The sequence below is a fragment of the Spermophilus citellus genome (assembly GCF_964194105.1).
Source record: "Spermophilus citellus genome assembly, chromosome: 19".
Taxonomy (NCBI): domain Eukaryota; kingdom Metazoa; phylum Chordata; class Mammalia; order Rodentia; family Sciuridae; genus Spermophilus; species Spermophilus citellus.
The window spans coordinates 794,007-813,421 of record NC_138201.1 but is presented as its reverse complement, the minus strand read 5'-3'; the positions used below and the strand labels follow the sequence as shown (position 1 = coordinate 813,421).

Below are 19,415 nucleotides of genomic sequence, written 5' to 3'. Positions count from 1 at the left end.
CGAAGGGGGATGGTCTGGTTGCTCCCTGGACACTGAAGCGCGGGGCAAGAGGCCACCTCAACCTAGTTGGCAGTTCTGGGAAGTGGGACAGTGCTGCCCTTTGGGGCTGAGTGTCTGCAGATTCTCGGAAGAGACCGTGTGGAAGGGGCGCAGGTCAGTCTTCCTAGCAGAGCCTCCGGCCTGAGGTCCGTGCCTTCCCACCCTGGTTCTGTTCACCTGAGCTTCGTGACAGGCTAAAAGTCACCTCCCCTATGAGGCCTGCACCTGCTCTGACACCAGCTCCGCTCAGCTCAAAGCCAAAGCCGCTCTCCTCCCCGGTGGCTTTGCAGGACCTTGTCAGCTCCCTGGAGCTGCGTGACGTCACGATCCTGTGTGTGCACCTACCTCTCTCAGGTAGTTCCCTTGAGGAAGAGGCCGTCTGTGTGCACCTCAGCTCTTTTGCCTGGACACACCTGTGCGCCCTACCACTCTGTCCACCTTCCTTCGTGCCACCTGGTCCAGGTTCCTCTCTGTGCCCTGTGTCTCAGGACCTCTGTCTGTTAATCACCACAGAACTAGAGAGCTGGTGCCTTTCATCCTTCTTTGGCAGGACATAGTCTCACTTTAGTGAGAAATTCACTGTCTGAAGCATAGGAATGTCAGCCTCTATAGACAGCCGTGTATGAACGTGGCCAGCCTGAAGGGTGAGCGGAGCAGGGTGCTGCCAGTCTGAGCTCACAGGGGCTGCCGAAGCCCCCGGTGCAGGGCAGCGTGCAGGCTGGAGCTGGCCCGGCTCACCTGCCAGATGCCTCCTCGCTGCAGCGTTGGACATGTGCACCACCCGCCTACAGACCCAGATGCTATGTGACCTCTGCCGTGCAGAGGGTCAATGAAAACCTGAAAGTACCAAAGTTGTGACCATGAGATCCCTTTTATGGCTTCTGTCAGGTGACTGTCGGCTGTGGGGAGCTGTTGAATCTGGAGCCCGGTATGAGATGACCTCTGTCCCTCCTGGCCACACTCACCCTTCGGTGCATAGCACTGTGTTCTTGGGGGGCACACTGCCAGCATGCACCCTGGGAGGCAAGACTCAGGTGGGGCTGGGAAGGGAGGCCTCTTGTCCTCCCTGGAGGGCAACACTATCCCTTGTGTGGTGTGAACCCTGGACAGAACCCTACACCCCAACGCAATGTTCAGGTCATCCCAGGCTTGTGAATCTCTACCAGGCAAACTTGACGAGGGTTCATAAATCCTCTGACCCCGGGATCCTCATATTTCAGACTTTGGCAGAACTGGGCCTGCTGGGCCCACGTTGGATCTGAGCTCTTTACTGGGTGAGTGTATTTCCAGATGCCACAAGGAACCTGGCCGTGCTCAGAAGCCACTCGGCAAGGCCAACTGGACTCCTGCAGAGGGGCGTGCTGCCCTAACAGGAAGAGCCCAGGGTCACAGCCTAGACATTGGCTGATTCGACAATTGGGGCGGCAAAGTGAAGGGCTCTAGTTAAAACGGTTACTCTCGGATCTTACATTCCAGTTAAAGCTAGATATTATGTTCTGGAAATGGACCACCAGACTTTCTATTTCTCAACCTTAATTAAGGGTTTCCTGCCTGGATTCTGCTTGCCTAGCCACCTGGGGCCCTGGGTGCCCGTGGAAGACCTCACATCTTTAGCTCAGGAATCAGGGTCTCTGATATTAACAGGACAGGCATTTGAGCAGCCCACACCTTCTGGTAAGAAAGCTTTACATATTTTAAAACAACAAGAGAACTATACACAAGGGACTGCTTCTGTGACATTCATTTCCAAAGGCATTTTCATTTTATAGGCTATAAGTAAATTTGAAAAATCGTATGACTTCATGGTAGTGGCATGACCTGAGTATTACAAGATAATTGAACTCCAAGCATCCAAGTACGGGTCTCAGGACGATTTACCTCTCGGAGCCGGGAGTCAAGCTTTCATTGAAGCTAACGCTAACACAAAATTAATTAGCAAGGGGTGGGGGGTGTCCCCAGACTACCTCAAGGCAAACGACAGGCTACAGGGGTTCGGGTCCCACGTAGCTGCAGGGTGAGGGGGAGCAGCAGGGTGAGTGTAGACCAGGAACTGTGGCCTGTGGTGCGGATTCTGTGTGTGGTGGATGGTGAAGACCAGGTCTGTGGTCTATGGTGTGTATCTGTGTGTGGTGGATGGTGTAGACCAGGGCTGTAGCCTGTGGTGTGAAGTCTGTGTGTGGTGGATGGTGTAGATCAGGATCTGTAGCCTGTGGTGTGGACTCTGTGTGTGGAGGATGGTGTAGACCAGATCTGTGATCTGTGGTGTGGACTCTGTGTGTCGTGGATGGTGTAGACCAGGGGCTATGGTCTATGGTGTGGACTCTGTGTGTGGAGGATGGTGTAGACCAGGGTCTGTGGTCTATGGTGTGTAGTCTGTGTGTGGAGGATGGTGTAGACCAGGTCTGTGGTCTATGGTGTGTAGTCTGTGTGTGGAGGATAGTGTAGACCAGGGTCTGTGGTCTATGGTGTGTAGTCTGTGTGTGGAGGATGGTGTAGACCAGGTCTGTGGTTTATGGTGTGGACTCTGTGTGTGGAGGATGGGGTAGACCAGGTCTGTGGTCTATGGTGTGGAGTCTGTGTGTGGAGGATGGTGTAGACCAGGTCTGTGGTCTATGGTGTGGACTCTGTGTGTGGAGGATGGTGTAGACCAGGTCTGTGGTCTATGGTGTGGAGTCTGTGTGTGGTGGATGGTGTAGACCAGGTCTGTGGCCTGTGGTGTACACTCTGTGTGTGGAGGATGGTGTAGACCAGGTCTGTGGTCTATGGTGTGTATCTGTGTGTGGTAGATGGTGTAGACCAGGGTCTGTGGTCTATGGTGTGTAGTCTGTGTGTGGAGGATGGTGTAGACCAGGTCTGTGGTCTATGGTGTGTAGTCTGTGTGTGGAGGGTGGTGTAGACCAGGTCTGTGGTCTATGGTGTGTAGTCTGTGTGTGGAGGATGGTGTAGACCAGGGTCTGTGGTCTATGGTGTGTAGTCTGTGTGTGGAGGATGGTGTAGACCAGGTCTGTGGTCTATGATGTGTAGTCTGTGTATGGAGGGTGGTGTAGACCAGGTCTGTGGTCTATGGTGTGTATCTATGTGTGGAGGATAGTGTAGACCAGGTCTGTGGTCTATGGTGTGGACTCTGTGTGTGGAGGATGGTGTAGACCAGGTTTGTGGTCTATGGTGTGTAGTCCATGTGTGGTGGATGGTGTAGACCAGGGTCTGTGGTCTATGGTGTGGACTCTGTGTGTGGAGGATGGTGTAGACCAGGGCTGTGGTCTATGGTGTGTAGTCTGTGTGTGGAGGATGGTGTAGACCAGGGTCTGTGGTCTATGGTGTGTAGTCTGTGTGTGGAGGATGGTGTAGACCAGGGTCTGCGGTCTATGGTGTGTAGTCTGTGTGTGGAGGATGGTGTAGACCAGGGTCTGTGGTCTATGGTGTGTAGTCCATGTGTGGAGGATGGTGTAGACCAGGGTCTGTGGTCTATGGTGTGTAGTCCATGTGTGGAGGATGGTGTAGACCAGGGTCTGTGGTCTATGGTGTGGACTCTGTGTGTGGAGGATAGTGTAGACCAGGTCTGTGGTCTATGGTGTGGACTCTGTGTGTGGAGGATGGTGTAGACCAGGGGCTATGGTCTATGGTGTGTAGTCCATGTGTGGAGGATGGTGTAGACCAGGGTCTGTGGTCTATGGTGTGGACTCTGTGTGTGGAGGATAGTGTAGACCAGGGCTGTGGTCTATGGTGTGTAGTCCATGTGTGGAGGATGGTGTAGACCAGGGTCTGTGGTCTATGGTGTGGACTCTGTGTGTGGAGGATAGTGTAGACCAGGTCTGTGGTCTATGGTGTGGACTCTGTGTGTGGAGGATGGTGTAGACCAGGGTCTGTGGTCTATGGTGTGTAGTCCATGTGTGGAGGATGGTGTAGACCAGGGTCTGTGGTCTATGGTGTGTAGTCCATGTGTGGAGGATGGTGTAGACCAGGGTCTGTGGTCTATGGTGTGGACTCTGTGTGTGGAGGATAGTGTAGACCAGGTCTGTGGTCTATGGTGTGGACTCTGTGTGTGGAGGATGGTGTAGACCAGGGGCTATGGTCTATGGTGTGTAGTCTGTGTGTGGAGGATGGGGTAGACCAGGTCTGTGGTCTATGGTGTGGAGTCTGTGTGTGGAGGATGGTGTAGACCAGGTCTGTGGTCTATGGTGTGTAGTCTGTGTGTGGAGGATGGTGTAGACCAGGTCTGTGGTCTATGGTGTGGACTCTGTGTGTGGTAGATGGTGTAGACCAGGTGTGTGGTCTATGGTATGTAGTTTATGTGTGGTGGATGGTGTGAACCAGGGGCTACGGTCTATGGTGTGGACTCTGTGTGTGGAGGATGGTGTAGACCAGGTGTGTGGTCTATGGTGTGTAGTCTGTGTGTGGAGGATGGTGTAGACCAGGTCTGTGGTCTATGGTGTGTAGTCTGTGTGTGGAGGATGGGGTAGACCAGGTCTGTGGTCTATGGTGTGGACTCTGTGTGTGGTGGATGGTGTAGACCAGGTCTGTGGCCTGTGGTATGTAGTCCATGTGTGGAGGATGGTGTAGACCAGGTGTGTGGTCTATGGTATGTAGTCCATGTGTGGAGGATGGTGTAGACCAGGTCTGTGGTCTATGGTGTGTAGTCTGTGTGTGGAGGATGGGGTAGACCAGGTCTGTGGTCTATGGTGTGGACTCTGTGTGTGGTGGATGGTGTAGACCAGGTCTGTGGCCTGTGGTATGTAGTCCATGTGTGGAGGATGGTGTAGACCAGGTGTGTGGTCTATGGTATGTAGTCCATGTGTGGAGGATGGTGTAGACCAGGGTCTGTGGTCTATGGTGTGGACTCTGTGTGTGGTGGATGGTGTAGACCAGGTCTGTGGCCTGTGGTATGTAGTCCATGTGTGGTGGATGGGGTAGACCAGGTCTGTGGCCTCTGGTGTAGACTGAGTAGTTCTTAGGAAGGGCTGGAGGAGACTTTTTTGAGGTAAGTTGTTCAGATCCCAGTGTGCACTGTGCACATGGGTGGAAGGAACCAATGAGCTGGCACCCCCTGGACGGGGAGCCGGCCACCTGCCCCAGTGCTGCTGTCCAGGAGGGCCATGGTGGCCACGAGAGGTTCCTGGATCCAGCTGTCTGCTCACCAGGTGGCTGCAGGGGCCTCTGCTGAGTAGGGGAGAGAGTGGCCTGGGAAAAGGGCAGTGGTTGTCCTGGACTGTCCACGTGTGTCATGGCCAGTGGTTGGGGTAGCTTCAGAGGCCCTAAGGAGCCGGATCCTGTGGCCATCGCTGGGGCCCCAGGAGACCCTGCTCCTCCTCAGGCCTCTCAAGTCTCCTCTCAACTCTGGCACCTGCTCCCCATGTGTCCCCTGGGGGATGGTGACCTCCAGGGTGCTCGCCTGGGTGCCCAGCCCTGGGTCCCCCCTTGAAGCCCCCAGGATCATCTTACTAGAGGGAGCCAACTCCTTCCCATGGAGGCACAGCTGGTGTTCTGCTAATGCTCAGGGGCTTGTCTCGGTGACATAGTTGTCATTGACCTCCATGTCACTTGTGAAGGGCATGTGATCGTGGAAGACTGATTCTGTGTGGGCTTCTTTGTTTCTGGCTCTTTTTACAGTCTGTGACTGAGACTGGGGTCGTTGATGAATGCGGCAGGGATGATGTTTAAAAGTCGTGCCCTTCCTGTTAGATGCACTCAGGCCTCTCGCCTGCCAGACTAGAGCTCTGCCCCTGAGCTACATCCCCAGACCCTGAACTTGTTAAAAGTGGACACTCACCAACATTCCTAGATATCTCTGAAGAGATTCAGCTTTTAGTACCCCAGACCCTGAGCTCATCCCACAGTGGGGGTCATGTGGACTGCTAGGTCTAAGTAGTCCCCAGGTCCCAAGAAGGGACCCATCCCTGACTGTGGAATCCTGGCCAGTGGACATGCAGAGGCCAAGTAGCCTGCAAGTCCTCACAAGCCCAGTGACGGCCTGAGCCATGACCTGGCTGTCAAAAGACCACCCAAGCTGCATGCCCCAGACCTCTGGGACACCCCTGAGTCAAGGTCATCAAGTGTTCAGCTCATGAGCTGCAAGCAGCTCCGTGGATCTGCTGCTCCTGCCTTTGCCCAGGCACATGGCAGTATGACGGCACAGTCCCAGTGCCCAGAGACAGCACATCAAGGTGCACAGGTGGGCACAGGGGCAGTGTGGGAGGCCTGCAGACAGGACAGGGTGATGGCACACCCCAGGACGAGGTGAGCCACCACCGTGCAGTGCCAGCTGTGGTCGCCACTTGAAGGGCAGTTTCTGAGTGGCTAGTATCCAATCACACAGGTTGATTACGTTCAACCTCTGTCGGCGAGGTGGCAGGCGACCCAGGAGATGTGGTAAGAGAGTCTCCTGTCAGTTTCGCCCAGGCCCTCCTATCTTCATCAGGGCAAGACACCTGTCCACATCCCGTCTCCTGAGCTCGGCCGTCCAAGGTGACCGTCACCGTTTGATGTAATGTCCCCAGTATGGATTTATAATGAAATCATGTGCTGTACAGATCCACGGACCCTCGCTCCCAGTCCCCTCTGCTCACAGAGGGGTCCAGGTGTCAGTCTGCTTGTGAGTCCAAGAGAAGGCTAGTCCCTGCGAGCCACGCTTACTGTGCCCTGGTCTGGTGTGTGTCTGCTGGTGTTCACAGCAGTTGTGCCAATGAGGGTCCCAGTGTGCACGGCCCGTCCTGTGGAGTGTTAGGTAAGAGGGCAGAGGCACGCTGCAGGTCCTGGCAGGTGTGCAGGCTCGAACCTTGACAGGCTGCAATTGTGTGGTGGCCTGGTGGCCTCTAGCTGTCACTCCCCCCGCTGCCCCTGCCTCTGAGCCAAGTCACACTCCCCGCGGGGACACCTGCCAGTCGCGGAGCAGCACAGGGATTCAGGGCTGATGCCTTCTGCCCAGGCCTCCTCCACAGGGTCTGGGTGCTGGGGCCACCAGACCTGTGTGCACGGGAGGCCTCTGCCTGCCCACCATGTCACAAGCAGCGCTTCCTGGCTGAGCTTGCACTCCTAGCTCAGTCCTAGCACTCCCCAGAGGACCTGGAGACACCAAACATAACAGGAAATGGCAGCTGTGACCCAGTTCTCCCTGTCCCCCATGCTGCTCGCCACCCTTGTGTGAAGAGTAAAGACTTCGTTTCAGCAGAGGAACTGGTTTTCATCTCCACCTGTGAGGAATGGTCCACCAGGTCCATCAACAGGGTCAGGAACCACTGGCCCCTGGCACTGCTAGGACCTCCCTTGGCCTCACGGAGTCCTGCCTGCGAGACCCTGACGGCTGGAGGCCCAGGAGCCGTGTCCTGTGCCTCCCATCTCTCACCCCATGAGGCCCTGCAAGGAAGCCACCTGCCTTCCCGGCCAGGCCCTGTCCATGGCCACCAAGGAGGCTCCCGGCAGGGAGAAGCAGGCTCCCGTCAGGTCAGCTTGGGCTGCCCATGGACGGGGTGGAGAGCCTGGCTCCACCCACACCTTCGCTCTCTGCTGCTGAGAACACGGGAAGAGGTGAGCTGGGCTGGGTAGGGAGTGCACGGCAGCGGGTGACCCGAAGCCAGAGACACCAGACTGTGAGGTGACCTACAAGAGAAATGGGACAGAGCAGCGGGACCTGTCAAAGGGACTTGCACCACTCAGGGGAACAGCATCCTGCAGCAAGGTGCACAGAGGACACTGTTCCACCCCTTTCTGCAAACTTCCAGACTTGTAATCCTGGGCTCACTCCAGTAGCGATGGTCAGATCACTGTGGATAGACCGTGAGTACTCATGGAGAGCACCCCTAGGAGACAGAGCTCAGCAGTGGTGCTGGCCAGTGCAGGCGTCTAGGTGGTGTCAGCTAGTGTTGGTGTCTAGGTGGTACAGGCCAGTGCTGGTGTCTAGGTGGTCTCAATAATGCTGGCATCCAGGTTGCACTGAAGAGTGCTAATCTCTAGGTGGTGTCAGTTAGTGCTGGTGCTAGGTGGTGCTGAAGAGTGCTGGTGTCAAAGCATTTTTAAAGCTGCCCTCTCAGGGCCTAGGACTCACCATGGACCAACTTGGCCCTTGTGGGGGACAGGACAAGGGAGCCGGGCCACAGTTTCGCTCACTCCCATTGACCATCCTAAAACCAAGAGCTAGGTTTCTGGCCCCAAAGCTGATGAGATCAACAAGACATGGATGGCAGTGAGGGAGGGGTCTCTTCTGCTCCCGTCACAGTTGTCCCGACAGGAGTCACTGGACTGCAGCAGCCTGGCGAGCAGCCGGGTTCTAGCGTCCCCACCCACAGGCTCATCTTTCCTCATCATCCCCTGTACCCACTTTGATTAGAAAAACGTTTGCCATTTGCTTTGCCTGCCGGGGAGCTCGGAGCTGAACCTGGAGCCAAATCAGTCGTGACTGCCCACTGGAAGCCTGATACCGCGTCCCCTGGGGCTCCTGCGGTTTCCTTCTGTGTGCCTGCAGGTGTTGGGGTGCACACTCGCAGGCCCCCTCTTGCCTGTAGAAGTGGAAATGAGAGCGAGTGCCTGCGGGTGTTGGGGTGCACACTCGCAGGCCCCCTCTTGCCTGTAGAAGTGGAAATGAGAGCGAGCGAAGACGGCGTCTTAGGGGAAGGTTTTCGGCCAGGAGCTCTGGAAACCCCTCTGGCCATCTGTGAGCCAGAGCCTCCGGCACACAACTTCCTGAGACCCTGACAGCAGTGACTGTGCTCAGGCGTTGAGCAGAAGTGCAGGACGGGAGGCTGGGAGGACGCAGCCACCCAGCCCTGTGACTGTCACGGAAGGTGCCAGCCACCCTGACCATGTTAGGATGAGCCTGGGCGGAGGGGAGGAAGCCTGCTCCTCCCACCACCCTTGGATGGCCAGAAAGACAGGGCGGGCTGAAGAGCGGGCCTCACGTGGAGGGCAGCGTCCCCTGTAGCTTCATGGGATGTCCCTGGCTGCCAGAGGGGAAAACCCTGGGACACGTGGGGACAGTTCAGAGCGGAAAGTGTCTCTGTCCAACGTCTGTCCACGTCTGGGGTGCGCTGAAAACGCCCCTTAGGGTCCGGACTGAGCTACACGGACTCAGCGTCTCTGGCGTGGGGCTGGGTGGGACCGGCCATGGCTGGGCCACCTCTGCTTTCCTCGGGGTTGGACAGAAATCCGGGGTTCACAAGGCCATGCATCAGCAGCCACCGTGTCCCTACTGTAGGACTCACTGTCCAGGCCCTCCGGTGCCTCCGAGGACAACACAGGCCCCCTGCGGCAGGTCTGGGGACTCCCTACCCCTCTGTGACCCTGGGGCCTGACGCCTGGCCTCGGACACCCCGCCTCTCCCTGGAAGTCTTGGTGCGGGTGGGCGTTCCATCTCTCAGACCTCACCACCTGGACTCTGCAGCCCCAGGGCTCCTGCACAGCCCACCCCAGAGCCCCACCCCCAAGAAAAGCCCTTGGCTCTAGACGTGGTTTTCACCTGTGAAACAAAGTTGGCTTAAGGAACTGCTCCAACCACCAAGGCCAGGTCTTGCAGACAAAGCCGTATGTCTTTGTGTGCTGATCTAGAGGAAGTTCCCCTGTTTTCAAGTCTCATGTTATGAGGGGACAGACAGAGACGAATGGTGGGACACGAGGTTAAGGGAATGTCTATAACCCAGGCCCGCTGTGCTGACCCCCACAGGCTGGCTTTTCCAACAAGCAATTCACCTGCAGCCCTGCCTGGCCTCAGTGGACGGGATATGTCACCTTCCTCAGCAAACTACCTGTTCACTACAGGAGACATGCAGGCCCCAAATCATGTTGAGAGGAACCCAAGTTACCCTGAAGGGGGACATTTGTGACCGGATCCTGAAACTGGAGGTAAGGAGAGTTCCTGCTAACCATAAAATCTGTAAGCACGTATGGGTAAGGATCCAATTAGAACCGGTGGCCATGGCAGAGGGGACTTGAAAGTCTGATGTCATCCTGCTGTCAGTCGAAAGTCAAGAGGTGGACCTGTGTGGACTCTCTGGAAACTTCTCTGGGATCCACAGTAAGACTGGAGTGCAGGAGAAGCCCCTGGTCCCCCTCCTCTCTGAGAGGACCCACCCTCCCCTTGAGAGTGTCCCTCGCCTTCTAGCCCTTCCATCAACTCCTTCCGGCTACTCTAAGCCACGTGTCTGAAATCTTTCTGAGTTGAGCGCAGATTCAGGGCTTGAAGGGGGGTCTTCGGGCTGCCTGGCTTTCTGGACGTCCCTGTAACAATGTGAGCCAAAGCAAAGTCTTCCATTTCCAGAAATCTGCTGGGCGTCCCACAGCCGAGCTCCCTTTCTGACACGTCAGCTCCCTGCCACCCCCTTGGCTGCACATGCAGAGCTGATGGCCGAGGGGACAAAGCCCAGGCTGGGGGTGGGTGGCGAGGGTGGGCAGCGTGGTACAGTCAGTAGGCCAGAGCCCAGGCAGTGGCCGCCTGGGGCCTGAGTTCAGAGTCCCTGAGGGAAGGGCAGGCTCACACCCCCATTTTGTGAAGGGAGGAGCAGGTGATCGATGGTCCTGCCCTCGCGCTCTCTCCATCTCTCTGTCTCTGTCTCCCTCTTTTCCTTCCCCTTCTTCCCCGACCATCCTCGGGGATGGAGGAGAGGGGCCTGTGGAAGCCGTCACACTGTGAGCTTTGGATACTCGCACAGGACAGTCCTGGGGTCTTCTTGGTGGCTGATCACGCCAGGACCTGTTCTGGGCCCTTTGCGCACATTATCTGATTTACACCCCGGCCAGAGCTGCAGAGTAGATCCATGATTCAAGGGTGAGAAAATGTGGGCTCGGGAGATTAAAGAATTCAGGTTGTTCGGTTTTAAAGTTCGCTTCAGAACCAGACGCTAACTTGGTCTGTGGGCCTGAGAGCTCCCTGGGCCGTATTTCCATCAGGTGGCCCTGTAGGTGACACCCCGGGTGCTTGCTGCAGCCGGGAGCTGTCGTTAGGGGAGCTGGGCTCTCGCAGGCAGACGCCCATTTCTCTCTTCAGTCCTATTTTATTTACATGTTTGTACTTTTCAGAGCATAATATGTGGCAGAGAGTTCAGATTTGAGAGTGCCCATGACAAACCAGCAGGTAGTTCCCCTCGTGCCCCGCCACCCCATGGCTGCTCGCCACACAGTCAAGGGACTCCGCCACAGGGCAACCCCCACTGCGTACCATGGAGATCTATTAACGTGATCTGTGCGGGGCCAGGGTCGACGCGCAGGCCAGGCCCAGCCCACACGTGTTTTAAGTAAAGGCCGACTGGAACCCAGCCGCGCCCACCTGTCTGCCTGCTGCCCGGGCTGCTACACGTGGCAATGGCCGGCAGGGGAGTCGTGTGGGACTGCTGAGGGGACGTGGGCTCCCCTGTGTCCTTGAGACGCTGTGGTCTCACCAGGAGACGGGTGCTAACCTGAGCTGCAGAGGTGACCCTGTCCCAGCGAGGCTCTTGAAGACCAGCCCGAGCCTCCTCGAGGCGACTCTCCGGCGGTACACGGGGCCTGGTCAGCTAAGCCCTCTCTTCTGTGGCCTGAGAAGTCGCCAAAGGAAGAAGCCAGGCTCGGGCAGTGGGGGCAGCACAGGTAGGATCCGGCGGACACCCAGGGAGGGGCTTTCCCTGTTTCACGTGTGCCCTGAGCCCTGTGCCAGGAGGAAGCTTCGGGCTTGTCTGAGGAAGTGGTGTGTGGCGTCTTCTCCCGCTTGCCTGGTTGGGCAGTGTGAGAGGGCAGGGCCTTCAGGGTCAGAGGGAACCACAGGGTTACAGAGGCCGCTAGGAGGACCGCGGCCTCCTCTGCTCGGGTTGCCTGGTGTGAGCGGTGGGGACTCTTCTGGGTTTTCTTGTAGACATTCTTCTGTTGAGGAGAACATGTCCTCCTGTGTTTGCTGAGGAGGGCTTCGGGTGGCCTTGGGCTGGGCCCGTTACCCTGAGAGGGCACTGTGGGCAGCCAGCCCTGGAGCAGGTCGCCACAGGCCTCCCTGGGTGAGGCCTGGCTATAGCACAGGGCAGGACTGGCCTCTCTGATCTGCTGCTGGTGGGAAAGACTTGGAGGCCACCGTTTTGTCTCTGTCCCTGAATGAGGAGAGAGGTCTCACAGGAGGGTCAGAAACAGCACAAGCGGGACCCTTCCGTCCAGGAGGCCAGGCTCCCAGGCATGTCTCCACGTGCGCCCTGCCCCGTCTACCGAGCTCAGCTGAGCCTCGGAGTCCTCCTGAACACTGGGCTCCTGGTTGCTCCTCTTAGGAAAGAAAGAGCAGGTTGAAGCACTTTCCCTCCCCCTACATGGTCACTTTGGGCTGACCACAGGCCAGGGAATGCTAACAGCCAACGCGTGTTGGGTGTTTGTTGTTCTAAGCACCCCACCAGGGAGCCCTTCACCCCAGGTGCTCACCCCAGACTTGGTTTGGATTATTTACATTATTGTATTTAGATCACTGATTTACCAGTGCTGAACAAAGTCTGCAAACGTGTGTTTCAATTAATTCTGAAAACCACCTTGTTATTCCCACCTTCCAGAAGGGAAAGCAGAGGCCCAGAAAGCAGTGGACACTCAAGGGGTGAGGCAGGGCTGGGCCCAAGAGGATCTCCTCTGCGACGTTCCGCTCTGGGCCGCTTTCCTCCAAGCTCTGGCTGAGCTGGTGGCGTCCTCTGTCTGCTCTGTGCAGCTGTGGCCCTCGGGCCTCCTGCTGCTCCTTGCTGGTCTTGACCTGTGCTCTCGGTGGACTACCTGCAATCCTCCTGGAGGGAGGGAGGTTCCCAGGCCTTGCCGTGCAGGGCCCTGTGGAGTGGAGTCAGGGGCCACGGCAGCAGCCTGGTGGGATCCACAGGCAGAGGGTGGCCCCACCTGCAGGGTGGGAGCCCCTGCCCACTGCCAGAGAAGATCTGCAGACTAATGTGAAGATACCAGGTGGGGCTCTTTGAAGTACTGTCAGGCCAGGCAGCCTGCAGACCAGAGCTGAGGGCTGCAGGTCAGCTGAAGCCTCTGTGAACTCACATGGCCCCTCTGTGCTTAGTCCCATGTGGGGACAGGAAGGGATGGAGACAGCCCTAGAGGAGGCTTTGTGTCCCTGATCCTGCAGTTCTCGGGAGAAGTCCCAGGGGATACGGAGACAGGTCGTCTCTAAGTCAGATCTGAGTCTGGGGGCTGCGGGAACAGCACCCACAGGTCTGGGTGCTTCTGCACAGCTCCTCGCAGCCCACTGGGTGTCGGCACGGGGTCTGCCTGCAGGCCACTGTGACTGATGGTCCTATCGCGTGGTCAGCACTAGGCACAGAATTCAGGACAGGCCCGAGCTCCTGTCCTCGGCTGGGCTGTCTGCCACACGTACACGTGCCCTGGCAGTGGCACCTGGCTGCGGTGTTGGCAGTAACCTTAGGCCTGCTCTTTCTCAGCTCACATTGTGGAGAGAAAAGCAGAGCTGATACCCGTTGCTGACCCATGTCAGGAAGCGGTGTGACCATTTGAGGCACTTGTGTCACTGTGAAAGCCTGTCGCTCCTGGCAGGTGGAGGTTGGTTTCTCCTTGGTCCCCAGCGTCATCTCTGATCACGGAATCCACGCCTGGCAGAGGAGGTGTGATTGTGGCCTCGTGGTCAGGAGCCTTCCTGACATCGCCTGATGACTGGCAGGTTGGGTGGTGCGGATCCAAGAGCAGCTCCTGTCAGGCAGAGCTGAAGGCATGCGGTGCCCCCCAGAGACCCCTCCAGCCTGCGTGAGGCCTTCCTGAAGGGTGGGCCCGAGGGCCTGTGGTGGCGGCTCCTGGTTTTCATGCCCCCCTGCCAGGCCGAGGCTCTGACAGCTGTTCTGGGATGTCTTTTCCCAGCCACTGGCCCGAGCACTGTCATAAAGCCAATTAGAGTCTCTGGCCATTAATGTCATCTCCTTCATGTGCCTGGAATGTGCGTATCAAGTGGTCTTGATGGACTCCGTGGCCTTTGGAAATGTATCCACGGAAGCAAATGAGCCTGCCGTGTGTGTGTTGCTCCCTTAATCAGGAAGGAGGTGAAGACCAAGCGTGGTTGCTGGGTACGGAGATATCCAGCCCAGCTCAGGGTTCCAAGAAATGAAGGTGTGTCCCGCTGGCACCCAGACTAATGCCACAGGGTGGTCAGTAGGCAGAACAGTGGCATTCACATACGTTCAGCCAGGTGCTTGACAGAATCCGGGCCTCGGAACACACTGGGGATGGGCTCCGTACAGCTGACACTGTCATTGCAGCATTTTGAAGAAGGATATTCATAAACTGTACGTGAAAAGGGCAGGGTCAGAGAGACAGGAAAGAGAAGACCCCGGGGTGGAGACTGAAGCATGGAAGGTCTGAGTGATCACTTGATTTTGTTTTGAACAAATGGGACCAAAAGTGCAAGTCTTGGGAAAGAGGAGTGGGATAGTGGAGCCTCGGGCTGCTGAGCGGCTTCCAGATGCACTCGCCTCTGCTCGGGCCAGGGCTGGAACGTGGCCTGAGGACCGGTGGTCACATAGGGATGGGTGCTGCTTCTCCGCTCAGTGTTTTCCTGAAGTTTGGTGTTTAACGTAGTTGATTGAGGTTCTCTCTCCCTCATTCATGTCTAACAGCTGCCTGACTTGGGGGAGCGGGTTTGTCTGTCCCCAGTGAGCGACAGTGTCGGGATGTGCCCGGCCCACATGCCTGCTCAGGGAACCGGGCCAGGGTGCTACGGCCATGCCGAATGTGAGCCACTTTCCCACGCAGGTCCAGGCACGGATGTTGGACTTGGACCCTTCCCGGTCGTCCCAGGCGCCCCCAAGAGAGCTGTGTTCTGGCTCCAGCTGTGCCCCTTCCACGTTGCCCCTTTGAAAGATCACTAATGTGTCTTAACTTAGCTTCCGTAGAACTTGGAGGGTGATTCTCAGGAGAGCTGGGGGGCAGGGAGAGTGAGAGCAGACACCTGCTTGGGACCCCAGGCCCATCATTGACGACAAACCCATCAGATTGATTGGCTCTAGAACGCTGCATGGAGTGCTCAGCATGCCGCAGATGCCACGTGGCCATGTTGGAAGAGGTCAGGCCGCCATGTCACTCCTGGAGAGGCCACAGTGAGAGGGCCTGGGTGAGGCTCACCTGCAGTCACCCAGCAGGTGCTGAGTCAGGGCAGCGATTTGGGAGTGACTGTGCCTCTGGGCACCTCCAGGTTCCCTCCCTCCAGCACCTGCATGGTCAGTAGGACGGTGTCCTCGGGCCACCTGTGTGTTGATCCCACCATCAGTGCCCATACATCAGGACGGCAGGGAAGAGGGTGAGTGGACAGTGTCACTGAACTTTGGAAATGACAGCCCTGAGAGTCCACCTGGGGAAACACCTAAAATTGGAAAACAGTGTAATAGCATGTTTGATTTCCACCACAGACCTCAGCTAGGAAGATCGCCGCGTCCAACTGAGTCGACGCTTGGCTGGCTTTGCTCTTCAGCTCCACTGAGCAGCTGCCTACGGCGACCGGGGTCCTGGGCTCTGCCTGTCCCCCAGGTACCCACCCACGTGCTCCATGTTCACAAGCACACACCAGATATGCCTTCGCTATGCCCACGTTGGCCTCAGCAAGTCTGGGTCTGTGGTCACTTTTCAGAGTCCATCGGTGCGGCCCTCAGAGTGGGTGGCGAGGTGGCTGCACAGTCACATCCCTGGAACTCAGTGTTCAGTGCTACCAGCACCTGATGTGGTCCCTAGAAGCAGAGTTGCTTTTCTGTGATTCATCAGAACTTTCTGGTCCTGAATATTCAGTACTTCAAGCCCCAGGGTGAGGCGGCTGTGTACCTGGCCTCCTAGGGGACACCCCCAGGCATCCCTGGGCCTTCTCAGGACTTGTCTTTGGTGTGCTTCCCAGGGAAGGCTGCAAGTCTCTGTCCCACATCCCAGCCCCTCCCCAGCCCAGGGGTCACTTGCTGAATTTAAAGGGCTGGAGAGCTCGCGGCTCCGCGGCTCCGCAAGCAGTCTTCACCTGTCGCAGGCGGGGGCTGTGGGGGGTGTGCCTGCTCCTTGCCCTGGAAGGACAGCTCCCTACTCTCTCCCCCTCCATCTCACAACTGGGGACCAGAGCCCTGTCAGCATCTGCTTTGGGGGAGCTGAGAGCCAGCTGTGTGCCCTAGGCCGGCCCTAGGAGTCCTGCTGGTGGTGTGTCCACAGCTGCCTGGGGCCCAGCTGGCAGCTCCAGAGGCTTGGGCTGTGTCCAGGATCACCGGGGCCTCTGTCTCAGGCCTCCAACCTCACGTGGGAACCCAGGACAGGAGTGGGGACACTTAGTGGGACTCTGGCAAGAGTTGATGCCTCTGTAGCAAAGAGCCTGTTTAATTTCCACTCAGGTTGGCTACGAGGTGGAGGAAATTGTCAGGGTGGATTGACAACGATCCAGAGCAGGGTCTTCCCCAGGACCTGAACACCGAGCCAGCTGAGCAGCAGGGCCAGCTGCCTGGCCGTCGGGAGCCGGGAGGCTGCAGGGAGAGCCTTGGGGGTCCGGGCTCTCCCACATGCACACTCCTTCCCCCGCTGGCCTGCTGCTGCCTGTCCCTGGGGTCGCGACCCCGGGTCCTGTCTGTGAAGGGTGCATGAGCACCTGCTTCCCAGGATCAGATGAGTTAGTGCGTGAAGTGCTTGGCCCTGTCCCCTGCTGTACCTGCCTCTGACCTGGGGCTGCAGGAAGAGCATGACCCGCCAGGGACCAGGGTGGGTACCAGAGAGAGGACAAGAGCAGTGTGAGTGCAGTGCTCCAGGGCCTCTGGCGTAGGTGTCATTTCCACTCTGAGGATGGCAAAGTGGGCGCTCCGCTGAAGCCAGTTGCCATTCGCTTGGCAGAGCTGGTTCTCAGATGCCAGCCTGGCGTGAACACTAGGGTTTCTCCCATGCCCTCCTGAGGGCTTCCTGGCGCCTGCCCTCACAGCTGCACTCCACTCCACAGGCCCTCTCCACCCTGCAGGTCTCCCCAGCCAGGCCCATACGAGCTCCTCGGTCCTCTGCACCTGAACCACAGCAGGCCATAAAGCTCACTGTGCCCACCCCACGCAGTGTCTCTGCAGGGACAGTCCCTTCTCCTCTCCCTTCCTCAGCCTCCTGTGGAACCTGTCCCCGACCAGGCTGCAATTCCAGGCGCAGGCCTTGGTTCCTCCTTCCCATTCTGAGTGTGTTCCCGGGTCCCCTGGCGGAGGGCCTGTCCTGCTCTCATTCCTGCCCGTGGATGTGGGCTGCAGTCCCGGGGCTGGACACCCTGTGCCAGGGACTGCGGCTGGTTCACACAGTGTCCGAGGGCCGGCAGTGACCCCGACTCCTCCGTGGGTGATGAGGGCTCCTAGCGTCTCAGACCTGGCCTTTTGAGTGCTGGCCGTGTTGCTACTGCTCCAACTTCTCATCGTCAAAGTTCTCAGACAGAAAGCCTGAGGTGAGTGCTGGGTACCCGCACCTTCATCACCTCGTTGTGAGTGAGCTTGTCAGAAACACTGGCCCCTTCTTTCCCTGCGGGAGGAGATTGACGGCTCTGCCACGGGGAATCCTTGAGTAGCTCACATTGACTGTAGCAGAGAGGAGGCTGCTTTGGCTCTATTTGGAGCTCCTCCTGCCTTGATCCTTGTTCCACCCTCTCCTGAAACCTCTTGGGCCATCCTAGCAAGCAGGATGTGTCTGTCACCTTTTTTGGGCTCCATGCCCTTCGTGCACCCATGTGGCCTGACTCACTGTCCACCTCTGTGCTGGAACCTTCCTGTGAATGCTCATGCTGCAGGCCCTTAGGGATGCTACCTCCCTGATCCCTTGCTGGACTGTGACGGCTCCTCCAATTGATGATGCCTTCTTGCTGCACCCTGGGCAGACACACCCAGGGGCTGCATGGATGAGTGATGCACATACAGAACCACAGTCCAGAGCCACCGATCCTGGGATCTGATGGCTTTCCCAGCAGTCCTGGTGATGCAGATGAGCTCCGGCAGCTGGAGTGGCAGGTTGGGTCATGGGATTCAGGTCTGCTCAGAGCCCTGTACTGTGCTTTGTTTGGGCTCAGCATCTGACCTGGGCCTGGGGAGCTGGGTGTGAATGACAGCAAGGTACTGAGAGAGGTGAAGTCCCAGTGTGGCACAGCAGAATGGAAACTGGGCAGCTGAAGGGCTGACAGGTCGTGGTTTGCAGGTGGACGCACATAGAGGCTTGGTGGCAGGTACTTGCAGCAAGATGGCCACAGTAGCAGAAGCAGAAACAAAGTAGCAGGGACAGCACATCCCCCTGAAGACTGAGTGCAGTGAAAGTCCCTAAGCCGTATGAGCTCAGAGTCCCCAGGCTGCTGACCGGCTTGTGTCCACATAAGGGCGACAGCATGCACCCTCCAGTAGAATTGCACCAACTCCCTGGCCTTGATGGACCCGAAACTTGCTGATGTCTAATAGTAAAAGCGCTGCTGCTCTTGGGGCTCAGGCTTTGGGAATTATCCCTCTGGGCCGCAGTGGCACTAATAGAGCGCTGCTTCCAGATCTCGCTGTCCTGACCCTCCCTTCCAGTTACACAAGCTCACCTGGGGACGTGGGCATTTGGTTTGTGGAGGGACATTCTCAAATCGCCTCCACTATGAAGCCTAGAGGCTATTGATTGGGTGTCAGAGACCTAGCTTCTGGTCTTCCCTTTCCTTCATCCAAACCCTGGGGACATGGACCAAATGGCTGCCTCCAACACGGCCAGCTTGGCTTGTGTATGAATGTGGGCATGAGCAGGACCTTGTCTACTCCATGTGGACACACTCTGCGCTAACCTGCTTGAACCCTGCAGTTACAGGAGGTGGGGACAGTCGTCCGTGTCTCATGAGGACTTACCCTCAGTGCATTCAGCCTTTGGAACCTACCTGGAGCAGATTAGAGGCTGAGAGAGAACATCCTTCCTACTCAGCAAGGCCAATGCATGTTTAATTACTGACATCTCCTCTAACAAAAATGTCCAAATCGGGTGTTTTAAAAAGTTTGACCCTTGGATGTCCCTTTAATCATCCCTTTGATCAGAACTCTCCCAGAGGAGCCCCGTCAGCTTCCCAGAATGTCCTGCTTGGCTCCCCGCAGTGCTGCCAGTGCTCAGCTTTAGAGAGCTCATTCAAATTATTAAATTATTCACAGCCACTGTGCCAGCCGGCCGTCCATACAAGCTGCAATATGCTTCTCCAGGCTGTCACGTCTCCCCCTTGGTTCTCTGGGGGAAAGGACGTGAAGATGGAGAAGTATGTACCAGTGTGGAGCTCGCCACCTGCTTACAGATGAACCAGCTCCAGGTGCTGCTGGACGTTTCAGTGAGTGTGAGACGGACAGGACTGCTGGGAAGCTGTCTCCATTGGGTGCAGTGGACCAAGCAAGTCTGATACCCACCTGCAGGGGTCTGCGGGTGTTGTGATTCTCATGACTTCCAGAAACAAGGCCGTGAGCTTTGTGGGTTTGTCACAG

General features: G+C 57.3%; 1 protein-coding gene across 1 annotated transcript in view; it reads left to right on the top strand.

Moving 5' to 3' along the window:
- LOC308638612 (uncharacterized protein) overlaps positions 1-19,415 on the top strand; it is a gene marked incomplete at its 3' end in the record, with an annotated part of 78,077 nt that overhangs the window by 38,712 nt on the left and 19,950 nt on the right. Inside the window, exon 6 of the mRNA XM_081276232.1 lies at positions 9,689-9,867. Within this exon, the coding sequence (XP_081132358.1) occupies positions 9,689-9,867 (179 nt within the window). The remainder of the gene's footprint in view (positions 1-9,688; positions 9,868-19,415) is intronic.